This window comes from Hippocampus guttulatus, chromosome 1 (genome assembly GCF_054856545.1).
Source record: "Hippocampus guttulatus isolate MCC_2025c chromosome 1, RoL_Hgut_1.0, whole genome shotgun sequence".
Lineage (NCBI taxonomy): Eukaryota > Metazoa > Chordata > Actinopteri > Syngnathiformes > Syngnathidae > Hippocampus > Hippocampus guttulatus.
In genome coordinates, this window is record NC_141261.1 from 11,172,671 (window position 1) to 11,193,592 (window position 20,922).

At 41.4% G+C, this 20,922-nt stretch overlaps 1 protein-coding gene across 2 annotated transcripts in view; it reads right to left on the reverse strand.

Annotated features, from left to right (window-relative positions):
• pex14 (peroxisomal biogenesis factor 14) overlaps positions 1-20,922 on the reverse strand; it is a 51,770-nt gene that overhangs the window by 28,289 nt on the left and 2,559 nt on the right. For both annotated transcript variants that reach the window (XM_086109389.1, XM_086109395.1), the window contains exon 2: positions 20,660-20,710. In XM_086109389.1, the coding sequence (XP_085965515.1) occupies positions 20,660-20,710 (51 nt within the window). The remainder of the gene's footprint in view (positions 1-20,659; positions 20,711-20,922) is intronic.

The window sequence follows — 20,922 nt, forward strand, 5'->3', positions numbered from 1 at the left end:
CAAAAGGCAGACAAAAGACAAAATGTGACATCCAAAGGACACTGACACTTTGAAAAAGTCCACGCTGTCAATAAAGACAAGTATTTGTTGCAAGTTGGGTTGTGGTGAGTTAAAAAAAAAAAAAAGGGAACAATAAAAGGAATCCATTTAATGGAGCCCACCTGACTACTTTCAAGCCACTGTAAATGGAGAGAATGACCAAATCAGCAGTTATAAAATTAGCCCATCAAGAGTGGTAGACAAATGGAGTATAGAGCTTAATTTGCTATTACCCTCTTCAAGACAAACTTCCATTCTTAAGTGCGCACTGAAAGAAAATCTATACTTACTGCGGAGGTGATCATTTGTATCTAATAACTTTGGATTCCTAGGCAGAAAACCTCTGCAATTCTTCCAGTTAAAAACCTGCCGTGATCAAATCACACCGCCTCAATGTTGTAATGACTTGAAACGTTAATGCACTAGAAAGTTAAATAGCATCAGAACATCAAAAGTTTTTAAGTGCATTGCTTTCATCGATTCTATTATGTTTTCCTTTGAGATGAACTTTAATTTTCCATCCGAGTATGCATTTCCAAGAATTGGAAGGGAGGTGGGGGGTGGGGGGGAGGATCGTTCCGTCAAACTGCATTAAACAATAAATTTGGAGTGGGCGGTGTGAGGCGGGGCCTTGGAAAATGGATAAATATGTAAGAACTCAGAGAAAGGGGGGAAACAACCGGAGCGGAGGCTTAGATGACTTCTCATCACACCTGTGGTCCCTGTGATTCAATGGGGAAGTCATCCCTCTAATAGGTTGAAAGGTTTTGATTACTATTCTTTTCTTTTAGCGTCGAACGATACAAAGTGATTGAGCGCCCTGCCAGCACTGATTCTTTTTGGGATATGCATTGTGTACACCGCACACCCATTCCGATCCAAAAGCGTGACCGTTTAAACATGTCCGGTGGATGTTTGAGAAGAGGAGCGAGCTTTGATTCTGTGACAAACACACACAAGGCGATCACGTCTGAGCAAATTCATGGCTCTTATTAAAGTCTATTTGACTTTTCATTCGTGTGTGTCGATTGCAATTAAAGTGAAGCCAAATTAAGTATACTTTATTCCAAGAAGGCACATAAAATATATCCAGGCAGTCAACGTAGGTTTCCTCTCCCTGTTCCAAGAGTAACTACTAACAGCGACCAAAAGTGACCAAATTTGAAACCAAAACTAATTTAGTGAACACCTAAACACTATGATTGCAAAAATGAAGTAGTCTTGATGTACATTCGGGTCACAGAAAGGATACAGGAATGGAAATTTATCATATTACTAAGGGCCAACAAAACTACACAGCAAAAAATTTAACTCTAAAAAGAAACAAAAGGATAAATTAAGAAGCTGCCGAATGGGCAAATATTGTCACCTCACCGTTGCAATGCGATATTATTTGGGATAGGCCAACTATCGGCCAGGCCGATTATCAGCAACAATTTTTGGAATTTTTACAAATACTGTATCTGTATTGATTTTTTTTTTTTTTTTTTTTTAAACATGAAGGTCAATGAGAGATGAATTTTAAACTGGTTTAAAACTTCAAGGAACTATTTAAATGATCAATTTATGAGATGCTGCTGACACTGGAAACTCCCTGCTTGCACATTTTGGTTTGGTCTCAACATTTCAGTTACCGGTACATTGAAATTTTGGAAAACTGTGTTTACTGTGGAACACTTGTAGGAGCCATGTACTTGTTTAGCGTTTCATTTAACTTAAGACACGCTGATAACCCTGCGAGCTTCTGTACCAGGGGCGGTTCTGGATCAATTTCACTGAGGGGGCCAGGCTGGGGCCAGGGGTTTTGATGGGGGGGCACATTCAACCCAGGGCTAAAAAGACAGATTCGAAATCTTATTTGACTTTTTATTTCTTCAGACTTTGAAATTGTAGTCATAACATTACAGTGATGAGAAAAAAACTGTATTAGGAGGGCTACAATGTCTGCAAGCGTAACAATATGTCTGTTGAGAATATTCAAGCCAGGGGATGATATGGTACCAGCCTGCCGGGGACAAAAATTGCAAATACACTGAAGCTAGATGTTTTACATGCATATAATTATCCAAAATTTAAAAGGCAATGTCTTATATATTGATCCTGTTAAATAAAAATAAAAATAAAAAGGGAGACTAAAAAGGTTACACACACACACACGCACACACAAACACGCGCACACACACGCACGCACACACGCAAATAGCACTCGTGTCGTGGTAATTTCCTTCTCTGCGGACTGCTTCTCATTTTCCCGCTCATTTTTAAATGGCGCAGCGCACTAAAGGGTCCGACTAGAATGTTAAATCACGCACTTTGGTTCCACCTTTCGCGTCGGCGACTCGGCACGACTGCGTAATCTGCGCTCGGAGGGGGGGCCACAGGGGGGGGCCAGAATCGGTGCTACAGGGGCACTGGCCCCCGTTGGCCCCCCCCAGAACCGCCACTGTTCTGTACCTGCACTTTTTATCAGAATTTAAAAACAAACCTGTTTATTCCACAATCTCGAAAATTAATTGGAAAACGTGTTGCAAAGTTGGGAAAAGTTATTTTAACAAACATGCCGCATGGCATTTCAACAAAGTTAAGAGTTGGAGGTTTTTTTTTTATTTTGACACCAATATTTTTTTTAAGACATATCGGTCTATCACTAAATATTAATAAAACATTGCAGTCATGTTAACAGTCATAAAGACACCATTGTTTGAAAGACCATGGTGTCTTTCAAAGACCATGGTGTCTTTCAAACAGCTCAGTGGCAAACTAATGAGGCACATGTCCATTTGGTTAGCATGAGATCTTAAGGGAAAGCAAAAGTGCACTTCTTAGCAGATGACATAGAAGCTTTAAACACGTTCCACCCAGACATCTCAATCAATTATAACCACATTGCACAGATTTTAGTCTTGTCTTGTTATTGACTTATAGATCATCTCAGTTATAGTGTTGGGTAGCACAACTCAGCTCTCAGAAGGGGGCTGGGAGGGGTGGGGATCACAACAAAAGATAGTTTGCCTCTGTCACAATCTATGAATAAAATAATGACATTTCCACTGACAAAAAAAAAAAAGTCAATTTAAAAAATATATACTTTTTAAAAATTGTTTTTGTTTCTTTTGTTTTTCTACTTGCTAATGCACCCAAGCCCTTCATGTTAAGGGCAATAATCATTACAAACCAGATATCCATTAAAGTGTGAGGTACAGCTGAAAAAGAGGAGCAGAGACCATTAACCAACACACTTGCCGGGAGTGAAGTTGATGAGCGAACAGGATTACAGCCATGTTATTGAGTTTGAATTGGACAAGACTTGCGCTACGCTGCACAAAATTAGAAATGTAATGCGTTGATTTGCGCTAAATGGGAACAAAATGTACTTATGCTCATACCACATGGTGGGGGAATCCATGTAAGCAGTTGTATCCAAGGTGTGTCAGAAAAGTTGCAGGACTGGATTTACAAAAGGTATATTTCAAATCATAACGAATTTTTTTGCTCCTATAATAAATCCTCTTGAAGCCCAACACACTTTCCCAGCATTTTTTTGCCACCTGGCGATTCTAGAGGGACTGATAATTAGTCCTCTATTGTAATGGCCATCTTGATGTGATCCACATCTTTGAAACGGGTCCATTCAATGACCGCCTTTAGCCTTGGGAAAGAACGGTGGAAAGGCACAGACACTGGTCGGGTGAGTGGGGCGGTAGGGCCAGAATTTTTAAGGCACTATATTATAATTATTTTTCATCATTAAGATATACTGCTTCACTATACTTTTTCTCAATTTGGAGGACATGATGCGAGTAGGATTTAGGGAAGAGGTGCAACGGAGTGGGCTAAAAGGAAGTCATTAGCAGGTATAGGATTCGGTCTCAGTGTGAATCAATTAATTCCCAATTGCCCTGGCCTGTACATTGGTGGAAAAGTGCCCCTGATATGATAATAGACTAATAGACATGGACAAAAATTGTGTTAGAATGGTCTCACATTTCCAGCCCTAAACACATATCAGGAAGACCAAAAGCACCGAGAACCAGAGAGACATTAAACTAATAAGGTTATTAATAATGTGCTTTCCTTATAAGATGTCTGATAGGACTAAACCAAATATTTCCCTGATAGAAGAGCACATCTAAAAATAAATTAAGTTTTAATGAAATAATTGTATTTCCTTTACTCGCCCGACTGGTTGATGTGGCCAACAGTGCTTTATAATCTTTTTAAAAGAGGCGTTTTAAATGCCCTTCTAATTGTGACATCAGTCCCACCTTAAGATGACCTTTAGCGGAGGAAGCAATGCCTCATGGGAGCAGCTAAAGAGAATTATTGACCCTGTTAGACATCAGGAAGCGAGGCGCACACTCCACTTAGACACGATGCAGTCATGGAAAAAAAAAAAAAAATCGGACAACCTTGTTTGTTCCAATTTCTTGTTCATTTTATTGCCTGGTAACCACTAAAGGTGTATCACCTGACAAACAGACAGAAAATTTTACACAGACCGCCTAAAAGCATCGCTTTTGGGCAGTACAATTGATGTAATAAAGTGTTTTTGGTATTAAATTAAACTCTGAAGCGCTATTTTTTTGTTGTCATCAATACAACTGTCATAACAAAAACTAGAAAACAACGAGAACACTTGGTTTCACATTGAGCACTCTATTAGGGACATACAGACATTTTCACAAAACCTGCATCTATTACAACTGGGAGAAAATGTGGCCAAATACACCAGTTTTGCTCTGGACTTTGTAACAGCAAAAGGCGAAATAACCTTGGTAGAATTTCTGTGTCCTATGCTCTTAGAATGTGGTCAATTTTTATTGAATGATGCCCAACGTTAGAAAATTAAAAGGTCAAAGGCAACGTTTCAATACATGAAACGTACAATGGAAAACCCAATTGACATTTAGGTTTAAAAATAACATGCAACAGTGTATCAGTGACAGCCACGGGCGAGGCTACAATCAAGATGTCAAAGCAGGATTATGCAATTTTTTAAAGGGGAATGAAACGGAAATCTGTTTTTGTTCCGTCTCTCAGACTGCAGATACTGGCCAAACTTTCCCTTTAGCATAGTTTGTATACCAGCATTCTATCAACACTAATATGGACAGGTTGAGTGGGAAGAGAAATTGAGGGGTAAAGTAGAGTTGATTCATCAAGGACGATGAAAAAGTTAATGCACAAAAATGAGCCAACAGAGCGTTTTCTGTGAAATAATTCTCCATCCTCTCATATGATGATTAAGATATTACGGTGCAATGTCTCTAAGTGTGTGTGTGTGTGTGTGTAGGGGAATGTAGGAGGAAACCGGAGTACCCAGAGAAAACTCACGCAGTCACAGGGACAACATTAAAACTCCACACAGGAAGGCCGGGGCCGTAATCGAACCCTGCACCTCTGCACTGTGAGGCGGACGTGCTAACCAGTCGCACACCGTGCGTCTTCTAACAAGCAGTTTTTCGTAATCAGTAAAATAACCAAGTAACTTTGAAAGTCTAGCAAAGGCAACTTAAGTAACTGTGGCAGCACTGTGTGGAAATACATGCACAGCAGTACAGCAGCGTATAGTGTGTCAAGTTTTTTTTCTTAAAGTAGGCAATTCAAATCGATCAGGCAAGCTTCTTTGACTTTAGACGTTCTTATTTTCATGCCATTCCTTTCTTGGAACACCCCGTACTTGGAGTCATGTGAACGGAGCATAATTACACTGAAGTAACATGCGGTGTTCTGTGCTGGGTGATTTGTAGATGTCAGGTGAGGATGACGTTGCTTTTCATTCATTAGAATGTGATTTGATAAAGTACATAAGACAAAAAAAAGACAAAGCATGAAAATGTGAAAACCCCTCATGAGGGATGGCTACAGAGCCTCAGGACTAAATTGGCTGAGGTTGCTCAATTGTTAAAAACTGCCATATCAATAAGCTCCACCCTGTTAACGGTCTTGGAGAAATCAGTCAAATTAATTTTGTATTTAGGCTACCTGAACATTATTTTACACTTTCAAGCGCTCCGATCTCATTTCTAATTAGCAATAAAATTATCATATTGATCTAAGATACATTTTCACAACCACAAATGAAATGACCCAACATGATTTGAGCATCATCACTTGATGTGTTAACACAAAAGCCTGACTTTTTTTTTTTTTTATTGTTCAGGTTTTTGCTAACAACAAAGCCGACTGTTGTACTGAAGGGCCAAGTGGCCCAATTTGTATGTTTTTATTTAAACAGTTTTGTTAAACCAGGGCCTACCCTTTCCTAGTGTGCAAATGCAATACCGTTACACTGTGTTGGCTATGCCCTTGCTAAAGTAATCCAGTGAGACATGCCAAAGTTGAGCTCAAGACGGGATCACATAGGCTTGATGGGTAAAGAAGGAGACTTTCAGAAGATTTGGGCAAAAATACACAAACCCCTTTTAATTCAGATAAAAGGCCCCAACCGTGACATGGGTGCTACGCTGAATGAGATACGAGGGTCATCAGATATTAACCCATGGCACTTCAGCAGTCAGGGGTGTAGGAGGGGAGTCGCAGCGGAGCACAACAAACTACTTAGCCACCACAAAACATTCCGGCCTCTTCTCAGCTGCAATCCAGTAATGGATACTTCCTCAGCTCCTCAATTGGTCAAAATGTTTTCATACAATAATTTAATTCTGAAACACATTTACAAAGCAGGAGTAATCCATTTTAATTAGTTGATTTTTTTTTCCATTCGCATGAAATTTAATGTACTGCCATCGATCTTTTTTGTTCTTTAATGCAGTGCCTCTTTCCTGTAATATGAAGCTTTCCTTTTTCTTGACAAACAGAGCGTGCTCATCAGCAAAGGGAATAGACATACCAATGCAACTTTAGATCAGTGGAATGTACCCGAAATACAGCTTGAATACATACAGTATGCACGACAGAAGAATAACTTCCAAGTCAGAAGGCACACAAAACTGAAGACACTAAATGTTACAAACATTATGGTGCGTGCACACATGCGTGACGTGACGTGAGGCAAACTTTGCACAACCGCGATTAAAACATTAAAAATGTCCACTTGGTTTGTTAAGTACATCCACAAATATACGGCCTAAGTATTTTGTCATGTTCAGTACAGTTAAAAAATGCTTTCAGGGTTGAAGAACGCAAGATGACCGCCATTGTCAAAAAATTCCACGCTGGGACATTTTTAAAGTGTTTTTACCCACAAAAACAAAGTGTTTTGAAGCATCTATCCGTCCGTCCGTCCGTCCGTCTATTTTCAAATCCGCCTCTCCTCATCAGGGTTGCGAGCGTGCTGGAGTCTATCCCAGCTGTCTTCGGGCAGTAGGCGGGGGAACACCCTGAACTGGTTGCAAGCCAATCGCAGGGCACACATAGACGGGCAACCATTCATGCTCACCCTCACACCATGGGGACCATTTGGAGTGTTCCATCAACCTGCCATGCATGTTTTTGGAATGTGGGAGGAAACCAAAGTACCCGGAGAAAACCCACAAAGGCACGGGGAGAACATGCAAACTCCACACAGGAAGGCCAGAGCCGGAATCGAACCCTGCACCTACGCACTGTGAGGCCGGCGTACTAACCAGTCGCCAACCGTGCCGCTGTTTTTAAGCGGTTGTATTTGATCAGGTCCGATTACTTGAAAATGTAGTGGTAACGAAGCCGGATAACCCACAAAGGCTTTTCTTGAGACCGACGCAGCACTGTGTGTTGTCCTTCACATCATCAAGGCCCGGCGGGCTTTCACATTCAATTAGCTGATTGAGGCGAAACGCAAGCGGCACCAGCAAGCAAACATTGTGAAGCTTGTGTCCAGCAGACACACCACAGAAATTATGTTACGGTGTCGGAAGGACCAAGGCCTTCGTCACAGGCAACTTACTGTGACATGCCTGTCCTCTGAACACACCAACGCAGAAGTTGGCTTGCGTGCGGCATCCTGTCACCTGCCAAATTGACTAATAAAACTACAATGGAGAGGCTAGTGACAGTAGAGAGGAGTGTCCTTTTATTGATCAAATTATTATTTCTTCTTGGGTACACCGTGCCAACCTGGCAACACAGTGCTAACAAAGACAACCAGACAGATTGTGACATTCCCGTGACATTATAATCACACGTCAACCCCCTCGCCAGTCAATAGGCCGAGCGTGCTAATTGTGTGTCCTGGATCACCAATTTCATGGTTTTCAAAAGGGGAGGGGCTGCGGGGGGCAGGGGCAGGAATTGGTGGCGTGACCCTCCACACATGGGCTCGAGCTCCCTTTCCTCTCTGAGGATACATGGAGAGGGTGAGGATAGTGTCAGGGGATGCACGCCGAGGCCAGAGCGGATTCAGAGAGGATTAACATCACCATCTACTGGTGAGGGGTGGTACAAGTGTTTCCAAGGGACGAGGAAAGGACGGCGGTACCCTTGTGGCCTGTCTTTGACATAGACATGTCAGAAACATTTAGACACACTTGCCAAAACAATGGCATATCCGCAGCGGCAGATAAGTCAGAATGAAACCGTCATAAGATGCGGCGGAAGACAAAGAGTACAGACTCAAGAAAAATGTTGGTAAACTCCTTTACCGGGGAGGCCTCCAGCTATTTGTGACGATCTGACCGACGGGAGAAGGGTAAGCAGTCAAGGCGTGGTGCTGACAGCATAGGAAAGTAACAATCATCAGCCTCACAGAATTATAAGTTATCTTTCGTCTATTTAAGCCCCCGTTGGAGTGCACCAACACGACAGCTCGTCACATTGAATAATCAGTCTTCATTTCAAACCTATCTACATCGGTCAGCCTCCGCACTGATGATCTCACTGGAGTAAAATGGCACCCAGTCACAAGCATGGCATTTTGTTTAGACGGGACACATCTTAGCACGACAGACATTTTGGCAGAAATTCAGAGTCACGTTTTAAGTTGTGCAGTGGATTTGAATTAAAAATTTCTTTTTCAAAAAGTGATTACTGGAAGAAAAGAGGTAAAGTAGAAAAGAAAAGAATACATCTTTTATAGCACCAGGGTCCTACTTTAAGCCTTTTTGGGCCTCGACAAGCCATGATGTGGTGGTCGTGCCAGAAACGGCACTGGCTCCGTAGATTTATGATGGAATATGGTAAGCTGCAATGATTGTTTCATTGTTAGCGTCTTTGTACCGCATTTTGTACGCCTTGAAGGAAATATTATTTCTGCGTAGTTACTTTGTTGCACGTTATTATAATTATACTGAATATGTGACATTCTTTGATGTGCAAAGAAATGTTTGGAGCATCGTAACAATATCATTGACAATCGATCAATTGACAGTGGGTTGCGAAAGGATTCGGCTTTCTTCAACTTTTTGACCTTTTTGCCATATTTCAGGCTTCAGACGAAGATATAAAATGGGATTTTTTTTGTGAAGAGTCAACATCAAGTTGGTGAAGTGGAACACAATTCGTACAGTTTTGTTTTTTAGAAATAAAAAACTGAAAAGTGAGGCACACAATATTGTTCACCCCCTTTACTGTCAATGTAGCCAACGCACTCCAGATGAGTATTTAGAACAAAGTTGACAAGACCTAAACACAAAAAGAAACGTCGATGCCCTGTCCCTGCATCTGAGTCGCTTCCCTTTTTCCCCAACGCCGTGACACTTAAAACCACTTTCGACAGAGAAAAAAAAAATACTTTCCGACGGATGACATGAACGAGGACAACTCAAACGAGGAGACATACCAACAGCGCCATGTCACCAAGTCATGTTTGGGCTTTGGGGACGACCAAAGTGCACTTCACTCTTTCCATCAGATTGCAGACTGCCAGGACCACCCATAAAAAAGAATCCAGGTTGTATTTATTGCAGAGCCAGCGCAATAAATACAATGTGGATTTGCTCTCGAAGTTCATGGTGGCTACAATGCACGCAGTCATCTATGATTCTAATCAAGGAGAAAGCAAAATACCGGTGCCAGGAGAGCTGCAGTAGAAAACAAATTCCACGTTCATGTTAATCACTGCATTAACAAGACGTTGACAGTCTTGACAATCGAGCAGAGTTGGGGAAGCCGAGACGGTGAATAATCGTGTGGCGAGCCAGCGGGGATGATTGCTTTCGCAGCGCGCCATGCCGTTTCACTCCGGATCTCCACTTGTGTGCCACTTCGCTTTTGAAAACGGAACGACACACAAATAGCAAAAGAACGTAGACGAGGCTTGTCTTTAAAAATGCCTCAACTTTCCAAACTGTGGGTGGGTGGATAGAACATTTCATTCATGTGGAAAAGACAATTGAACCTCACGATACGCAACGGAGAATTTTACAGCGATAGGAGCATTTTTAACTGTACTCAATATTTTATTAAAATACTTTTGAAGTGAGGCTAATTAGAGTGTTATAGTAATGTGCTCTTTAGTTTTAAGATGATTTATTTTTTAGATAATTATGAGTTTCGCCCTTTTTTTTTTTTTTTTTTTGGTTGCCCTAATTTATTAGCGCTCACTATCGCTCTTCAAGATTCGCCAGATAAAGCCACAATCTCGGGACGCCATACACTGAGAAACGATGAAATCCCATTAGTGTTTTGCTTTCATAATTTTTAATCAAAACCAGGAAAATATGACAAATTAATTAATAGCCCTTAGCACTATTACCACACTCTCAGTTAAAAATAAATAAATTAATAAATAAAAAAAAAACCTTGTTGGGACGAGGCAATTAACTTCACAAATTAATGAAAAAAGAAAAAAATAACTTCCAAAACCCCTAATAAATGTCACTACACTGTAGGTCCCATAAAAGTGAGATGCGCGATATATTCTTGTTTTCATGTTACATTAAACTGTGCAACTATTAGCCATGACATTATCAATATTGTCGATTATTAGTGGACACTCTGACTTCGCTGGAACAATACGTTTCACGTGCTTTCACACAAGTAGGTGATTGCACGTCAAGGAATTTTGTTGATTCTTGATTGAAATACTGTGAAAAGCACCAATTCAAATCCCCCTTACGCCTCGTCCAGCCCCATTACGTATTGGACTTGGTTGTTTACATTCAACCAACCAGTATCAAATACATTTACGTCCGAAGCATAACTTTATAATTTACAATGTAACATTTATTGGAGGTGACAAACGAGCATTTTATCAACTCGCGCTTTTCCCCACAACGCAGTCCGCGTTCAATCTATATAAATTACCGCTGGGAATGGAGTGCAACGGCAAATTATTTTATTATTATTTATGCATGTGTGACTCCATAGGGGGCTACACCAGGGCAAACGAGGAATTACTTGATTAGCCCAACTTCGGTTAACAAAGAAAGAAATACGATAGTCGAGACTGGGCCAATCAAACGTCAACATGATTTAAACGCTCACTCCATTCAGATATTTAAATTACACAGCGTAAAAGCGTACACATATGTACGGCAAATACTTGATTTTATTTAGTACACAGCTCATCTATAACGTTTAGCTCGAACTATGATTCTTTAATTAAAAACTTCAGCCCAGAAGGGCTGAATTACATCGTTAGACTTGGGCAGCCTTTTAAGAAGTGTGGTTTACAAAATGCACTGAGGGAAAGCCAGCATTTAGGGAAAATATCAGGCACCGTGCGGGGTGCTCGCCTACGAATTAGAGCAGATAATAACTTTTTGTGAAGGCAGATGAAATGAAGGGGGGAAGAAAATTCTACCCAGAGCGTCAATTACAAATAATTATCCTTTGATTTCAAGAGCAGGAGAGCCAAAAACACATTTGAACAGACTGCGTAAATCACATGGCATTCTTGTCTTTTTCTCTGTTTTCCACACAAGCAGGGATGCCAATTCCTGTAATCCCGCTCAGAAACAATGTGGATATTTTGTCAGGAAAATTGTTTCTTCTTCTTTTTTTTTTTTTAATATTTGCATCTCAGCCGAAACAAACACGCGCCACAAAAAGAACAGTGTAATACTTATATTCTCTCATTTTCTCTCTTTTTAAAAAATCGATTTATTCAATGCAATATCTTGACACTAAACTGATAAATATAAAACATTGTAGTAGAAGTTAAACTTGGACTGTGACACACTACATTTGTGCATGTCTCAAAAGTTAAAATCCAAACTCAACAGTCCATTGTGCAAACAAACGACATTGCAGGTATTATTAAAAAAATTAAGATATATTGATATACAGTATGTTTCACCTGAGAGAGCCCTACTCTTATCCGATGTATCTAATGACATTTCAATTAAATTCCCGGGGGGGGGGGGGGGTTGCATTTGTCGTGTGTGCCTGTGCATTCTAATTTCTCTCTATAGACTTCATTCATTTTTCATTCAAAGTTGGTTATTCTCCACGGCAACACCATCCCAAAAAAACCTCAGTGAAAAGGGTCCTGTCGCACCAAGGCAATTAGTCCAGTGTCTCAGGACTGCATTTGATGAGAGCTTGGTAAGCGATTCATGGCTCAGCGGTCCTTTCTCCCAGTCAATGACATGCTCTTCCTCCTTTTGTGAGGCAGAGACATGTCAAAATTGTAGTTTGTTCGGCGCCGTGGATGTAACGATACGTGACTTTTTGAGGAGCGGCTGCTGTTTTAGCCAGGCTAGCCAGCCAACGGACCTGCCTGCATCGCGACGCTTGTTTTGGACGCGGAGGAAGATGCGATGACATGAACGAAGGCTATGGTGAGCGGTTGGCGGAATCTTGCGGCTGCCAATCACAAGTTGCAGTATTTATGACAGGCCTAGCATGTGACAGCCACTCGCTGCTCGGTCACGAACAAACTCCAAGTTTACCAACCACGTAATGTACTCTTCGGACAACTTTCAACTCAACGTGGCAACTGCCCGTAACAACACAAGCCAAACCGGAACACTGGCATTATAGGTTTTGGGGCAAAAGAAAATGCACCATTGTTTTCGAAGAATGTCAGCCTTGAACACGCACCGCTTCAGCATGGGAGAAGTTACTGGTTACTAGAGACAGAAAGATGGAGGAGGGGAGAATTATGTTCGGGATGGGAACTCAAATTCAGAAGACATGGTGAAGAAAGTGGGAAATGCATTGACAAATAAAAAAAGGACTCAGTACTTGAATTACAAGAGTCATTTGCCTATTAAAGTGAGGATGCTCGCTGTCAATCAACAGCCATCACGTTCTCATTTTGCGGCGGAAAGCGGGCGTAATTGCTTCTCATACTAATCAACACAACTTGTGTAATTATGCCTTGAAAGTGACATTGGAGGCTGAGAGCGATGTGAGCGGTCTTGACAGCGGAGACGTCTCCGATTCATCAGGAGATTTCCAACCTCGCTGCAAGGAGACGAGGCACTCTCCGACCAAGTCGCTCACTCGAGCCGTTTGCGACCGTAAACACAAAGAAAAGATGATAAATCAAGCGGAAGTAATTACAAAGCAGAAGAAGGGAAGGAGCTGGTCTTGGTGAGGCCACTTTCCCCCCACAGTACTGGCGCAAAATGACTACGGGTGCAATTAAACCCGTCTCATGCTTCTATCATTTCTCAAATAAACGCAGCATGACAGTTCACTAAATTGTGTGAGAATGAGAAATCACAGCATTGTTACCCGACTTGTTTACGTTCCTAATCTTGCTGAGACAAAACACGACAAACGCATTCCGAAGCAAACATTAAACTGAATTGAATTTGGCTTAATCACAGACTTAACACATGGTTGCCAAACATAATTTGCTGTAAAACTAGCTTTGACAAAAACATTTCCCCGAGATACATCTGTAACTCGTCACAATGCGGCCCAGCCGGCGAGGTCAGAGCCGGGTCAAAAATAATTGCTCAAACCAAAGAGCCACGGAAGATGACACAATCCGCACAAAATGTGCGTTGACACAAAGTGACAACAGCTTCAGTACGGTGAACTTTTCAGCGAATTAAAGGATCCTCAATTCTTTCATTAAAAAAAGGCAAGATAAAAGGCTGTGTTGGCAAAACAGATCCAAGTCCAGATCCGCACAAGCAGAAACCACAAAATAGATCAAATTCATGAACTGGGCTGCAATCATCTGGTCTCATCATTTTGAATGATGTGGGTGGAACCGAGAGAAAAGGAGTTGCCAACATCAAAAAGCAGTCAACTGGTAATTTTGGCACACTATTAGGGGAATAAGCAAAATGATTTCATCTGCAAACAGAGACAATGAAGAGATTTATGTCTTATAAAAATACGTTCTTAGAAGAAAAAGAATTCTTGTCTGTGTCATTCCTCCCTCGCTGCTTTCAAACTTAGCTCATGTCACATCTAAAGAAATTCTTCTTTCAATGGTGGGTAAGTGCTTTGTTTGACATGAAAAAGAAAAAAAATTGTGTGATTCACCTCCCGCATTCAACCCTAATGAGTCCAAAAGTGTGACCTGCGCTTAAACAAAACGTCCCACCCAGAAGCTGTAAACTCATTTTCCCCTCATTCGAGGCAGCAATGTCGGCAGCAAGATGCGCTCGGAGCATGCACGATAAATCTGACGTGAAATCATAATCATAAAAGCAATTAGCTGACCCTGTGCCACTCGTCCTTGGACATGACAGTGAGAATTCATTCAGAGTCCTCGAAGGATGCTGGCAGCGGGGTTGTGTGGGGCGGGGCGGGGAGGGGTTAGTGCAACACAGCAACAATAAAATGGAGGGCCCTTCCTGTATCATTAACCACTGAAACAAGCAGCGCACGATGCGCCAAGACTGTTGTGCTGCAAAAACAACTCTTCGACTTTTCAAAGACAGACGGAGGGTGGGTTTATCCGGCACTCATCCAGATGTCTTTAGTAATATGTCACAATCTACTCAATGTGAGGTCACGGGTAGCGCCATTTATTTTTACTCGTGTGTCGGAAATCATGCAGTTTCTCACTTTCTCACTTCCACACCCAGTAATTACACCGAGGCCAAACTAGTGCCTGCCACCTAGTGACCATCTTCCTCAATAATCATGAAATATCTCTGAGCCTCTTGCCCCCGCTCGGACCATAACTCTCCTTTACGGCAGGCAACTCCAATAAAGGATTACAATTACAATTAAAGTAATGAGCAAAGAGGAAAAAGGAAAAATCTCTGAAGGTTCCCTTGACTAACTAAATGGTAGCCTAGTTTCCTGACAGAATTGAGTTAACATCGCAGAATCATCAGTGACTCCCAAATAATTAATTTGGAGAGTGCTGCAACTTGCAAGCCCTAAAATTTGAAAGAATGAATATTAAAAAGTGATGAATGTGAAATATGAATGATCACAGATGACAAGTTCAATGGTATTTTTTATTTTTATTTTTTTGCAAACAATCTTTCGACAAATCAGAAAATTAGGAAAAGAAAATTACGAGGGCTACGACAGGTAACTATAAAGGGGCCTTCGCCACCCTGGCCACGTTGGGGTGCTGACAGTTTGGAGAACGGGCACAATGGGGTGCTGGCACAGATGAAAAATAACAACGGTTAAAAATCTTGAGATGAACCATCCAAAGTTTGAAGAGGATCAGATAAACTCTGTATGAGGAGTTTGAGTGTTATAAAAGGCCCACAATGAGGCCAAATTCCAAAGTAAATGTAAAATGGCGCACACCCTGTTCGGTTTAGGGCAGTGGTTCCAAAGACTTTTTGTTGGTCTTGGGCTGTCACATATGCCAACCAATCTTTGCAAATTTAGGTGAAGCATATAAGAGGGTTGCTCTGTTAAGAAGTGGATATCAGACACACCCAAGACATTTTTAAGAAATTGCACAAAAACCCTGTGGAAAAATAAAATGTTTTTCCCAGGTCTGATGCGTGTGCAAAGCATGGTTTTTTTTCTTTGCATCACAATTAACGTAGATGCTAAATAAGAGATTTTTGGCAGCATTTACAGGGGAACTATTAAGCATTCCCACTTTCGTGGCAAAGAAAAATTATGAAATGTAGTCCCGCCCCGAGCATATAGTATGTTCAAAACTTGAGATTTTATCCTCTTTGAAATCTCAGGTCTTGAGGTGGTACAGTACAGACCCAGTTTGAAGTCAATCAGACGAAATGAAAGCATGACCGTTGTAAATGCGCAAAACTGGGCCAAAATTGTACATTCAAATATTCATACATAGCTCACTTCCTGTACATTTTAGTATAGGGCTTTCTTTTTTGTACGTCTTGGGAGTGCTACATGTGCCTCCCAATTTTTGTAGCCCTGGGTCAAACATATGGGATAGGGCTCCATTAAACATCTGGACAGTGTGCTACAGACTCATTTTTTTCGTATCTGTGAATGACATTTTACGATAAAGTTTTTCACCGAGCTCTTTGTGGATGCGAAGTTTGGTGAATTTTCGTGCATGTTTAGGCCCCCAATAATTCAATTCATCTCAGAGAATCATAATAATAATTTCCCCAATAACAATAGGGTCCCGCAAAGTTTTTTTTTTCTTGTGGCCCTAATTAGAGGTGTTGTTTCTAACATGCTCAGAGACAGTGGTAATATTGAATTACATTTTGTGGGGCAGGGCACTATCAGATCCAGCAGATGGTGCTGTGGTGAAAAGGACTCTGTCAACACTTAAAAAAAAAAAAAAAGGAAAGAAAGAAAAAAAAAGAAAGAAAGAAAAAAATAGAAAAATCTGTTTGCAGGGGTGAGAACTGAAGAACATCTGCCTGCCTGCAAGGCTGGAGGGGGCCGTAAACTATAGTGATGAATAAAGGCTTCAGACAGAGTCAAAAGGAGACAGTAGCAGCAGTAGTGCCTTCATGGTTGTGGCAGTACTGATTACTGCTGGCGCACACATCCTCTGCCAACCAGCCAGGTGCCCCCGCCCTGCAACCTCCTGTGCTTAACACACAACCTCTGTAGTATGACGGCGGCTGCGGAAGGGCGACAGAAATTTGGAGACTGCTGAGCTGCAGCAGATCACTTCAAAGCAGCTTATTTAACGCTCACTAAATTTTTCATCATAGTTGCTAAATATCCTGGGGAAGAGGAGCTTTTGAAGTTACAGCGAGAGCTCTACAATTCTTTGTCCCACTCTTTAAAAAAAAACAACACAGTTTACATCAAAAGTACAATCTAAATAAAAGTGCAAATAATAACAAAAGCGATAGTCATATTTCACTCTTTGCAAATTTGGTTTCCCCAAAAATTATACTGACTATGTCACTGGCCATTTGATACATATTTCATTTTGATTTAGGTGTTTATTGGCCTGTATAGAAGTATAATGACTTAAAATTTTTAAAAAATAACATTTAAGACACTTTTAACGGCAGAGAAGGAAAGAGACTAAACAAAACACACAAGCACAAAAACAGAACAGAGGCATGGGAGACACCAGGAGGAAGCTAGAGAGGGCCACCCCCCCACCCACCCACCCACAACATGGTTCGTGGGGGGTGGGGGGGGGGGAGTAGTGGGCAAAGAACAGTGCCGGAGGCAACAAGAGCGGCTGGCAGCGACTGGTACACCAGTCAATCATGCTTGTCCCAGTCTCTCCCACCCTCTCTATCGCTCTCTCAAAACAGGTTTGGACTTGCCCCTCTGGCCTAAGTAGTGGCAGAGGCTGTGACAATGCTCACACTCAACTGGACCCCCGTTACCACAAAGGAAAGCCCACATTGTGCAGTGTACCGGGGCCTGCCGATTTGGTCGAGGTGGGTCGGAACCTCTTAACTGAACTGCTACGCACGTGTGCACATAAATGAGATACAAATGTGTGCGCGCGCCCTCCCTCCGATTGCCCTCTGTCTCACTCTCTTGCTCACTCGCTCAATGGCCTCCCAACCCTGCCAGCACTCTCTTTCCTCTCAACCAGATAAAATGCTTTCAGACACAAATTTCAATTATTCACCTCATCCAAATAATGCCATGTGACAAGAATTATCCCTACTGTAATAATCCACTTAACTGGGAAAGAACAGCTCATCAAAAAGAGAAAGGAGAAAAGGGACTGCAAGTGAGGGCAGTGCATGTGTGTGTGTGTGTGTGTGTGCGCGCGCGCACATTGTTGCTGCTTGTCAAGCAGTCTCGAATCAGAACCCTGCTTAACAAGAATTTCTTCCCTTTTTGAGAAGGCCGACTTGAAGCGCAGTGGGAAGATGAAATTGAAGTAAATTGAAAGAAAGCCTGAGAGAATTCTCCCACAATCAATAACCCCAGGATTAAATTAGCCTTGGCATGAAGGCATGATGCGGGGAGGGGGGATGTGAATGATGGTGACTGACATTGAGACATGTTGGTGAAACAATAGCCCACATTCCGAACCTGGATACTATGCTGCACCCGCACAAGGACATTTAATGTCCAGTAGACTCTGATGTGATGTGTTCCCTCCACTGCTTGGCAACAGCAATTCCAATTTTTGATCATGGTCATCACATAGGAACTTGCTTCTGTGTAACACTTGACACACTGCCGTTGAAAAACAACTGACACGACTTAAAATGTTGCCAAACTTGAATTCACCGCTTGCATTAAATGAGTTCACATTTCTATTGCGCAGTTGTGGGGATGCAACATGATTGACAGGAGATTAACTTTTTGGCAATACAGTATTTTGCCGGTGCAAAATTCAGATTGATAAATATGAAAAACACTGGAAACACATAAAATGCATTTCACTGAAAGGAGGAGGAGGCGCTACGAAAACGGTGGATTGCAGAAAAAGGAAACACAAATAAATGATAAAGGTTTTATGAAAAACATAAAAAGGGAAGTCCTACGCAGTCCCAGTAGTCCAAGCACAGCATTCTAATTATGATTGTGTTTTTGAAATATGAGATGAGCAGAAAAATCCACCCGATTTTGTCCATCAGGAGGCGGCCATTTTGCCAACACATTATCACATTATCAGAATGCAGTGTTTAGACTAGTGGAGGGACATAGAATATATATTTGTCAAATTTAGTTGTTGACTTCCCCTTTAATGGGGACATATGAAAAACAGACCTTTTCATTGCTTGTGTACAAATTAGGCTTTGCCCCGATCTGATCGGCTGTATCGGATCAGACGATATTTACCATTCTATGCTAATTTCATGATCGGCGGTCAAACCTTTATTGGCAAATCCACGAATTAAAGCATTTCATCTGCAGTGTTTCCCAAATATACATTTATTTGTGGTGGGACACCACAAATTTTGGCTGTAACGAAAAGAGTGTGATGCTACCTGCCTATACTGTATGTCACAAATGTTTTCACCTTGTTTTGCTGCACAAAGATTGTGCCGTTCTGCTCCTTGTGTCTGTCTGCTAATCAATATCGCTTTTTTTCCTTTCTGATATGCTTCTGCAAATACAGTATCTCGAATGACTGAAGTATCAAAAGTATCGACATTTACATTTGGGAATCGATCTCAGAGCATATGATCTGGTGTCAGTGACATCAGCATTTCAGACAGTCAGTGCTGTTCGTTTTTTTTTTGTTTGTTTTGTTTTTTTATAATTGAATTGGGTGCGTTGGATGAGGGGAACATCTAAAACATGCAGGATAATGGCCTTTGAGGACCAGAGACGCCCACCCCTGCCCGATGGGGTATGGAAACTCATGAGCACAACTGTTGTTGTAATTTCATGTATTGCATGGATATGCAAACATTGTTCCTACAATCCTTTCTTTGAAATTGATCAATTTTTCTCAACTGACAGCCTTTGGGCTACGCATGAGTACTATTATGTCACAGCTAAAAGGTAAACAGGGCGACATTTTTGACACAAATTACCATTAGTTAATAGTATTAAGATTGTGTAAGATTCTGATGACAAATACTCATCCGATGTTTGGCGAAAGTGGTCAACTGGGGGTGAGTCTCATCTTGCCCGCTGCATGCACCACATGTATGGATCTGAACATGAATACAAATAATTCTCTTGCTTTGCCATTTTGGGGGCTGGTTTAAGACTATGGGCCTTTTGAGCACACATTGGCACTTGTGTAGTAGCACTTACTTAGCTTCACGCCTGGTCATCATTGTAATGAAAGCCATACACTGGGTGAATATTGGCTCATTTGTATGTGACAGAAGCCCCCCGCCAAAATGGAGTAATTTCATCGAGAAGGTTACAAATAGATGCTAAATGTAATGCGATTCTTTATCGTTTTATTTAGACACCTCGGAACTGTTTAAAATTGTGAAAAAAATACCTAAAATACATAATTGGTATTAATGAAAATATGCACCAATATGCAGGTTTTTTTAACCATCCCAAGATTAGGAAATATGCGATTTAAGAACATCACAGGAGAGCCTGGCAGTTAACCCCTGAAGATCACTACTAAAAACATGCAAAAAAATTATTATATCATGAAAATCCCATTGTTACTCAAAAGGTGGATAGTTTTCCCTCTTGCCAAGCTTCATTTAAAAAGTCGCAGCTGTGAATCACCTGTTTACTATTTAAAATGTTATACACACTAGAGATTTTAAGATACATGATTGAGAATCACGACATGCCGCATAATTAACAGTATAACTTCCCATCATTTATTAAAATGTATTCATCGCAACGTGTTTTCCTGATTACAGGAGATTAAAATAAATATCTAATATGCTCTTACTAATACATGCTCGCATTCAAGAGAGACAGCAGAGTGAATTTCTGCTACAGATTCTAGTCCTCGTTGCCTTATGAGTGAAGTTGTTTTTAATTACTGAAGTTGACTCCTTACCAGTGCTTCTCTGGGGGGAGCTGGTGCATCGTGTCGAGGAGGAAGGCCAGCCTGAGTGTCAACAAGAAGCAGTATTAGAGTGACACCTGGTGGATGCCCGATGTAGTGAATGGTTACCTGAATAGTCACGTTGGCCCTGAAACCAAAGCCTGTACGTAGTGTATATCATGAAAGCTTTATCCATCCATCCACCCATTTTCCGAACCGCTTGATCCTCACTAGGGTCGCGGGGGGTGCTGGAGCCTATCCCAGCCGTCTTCGGG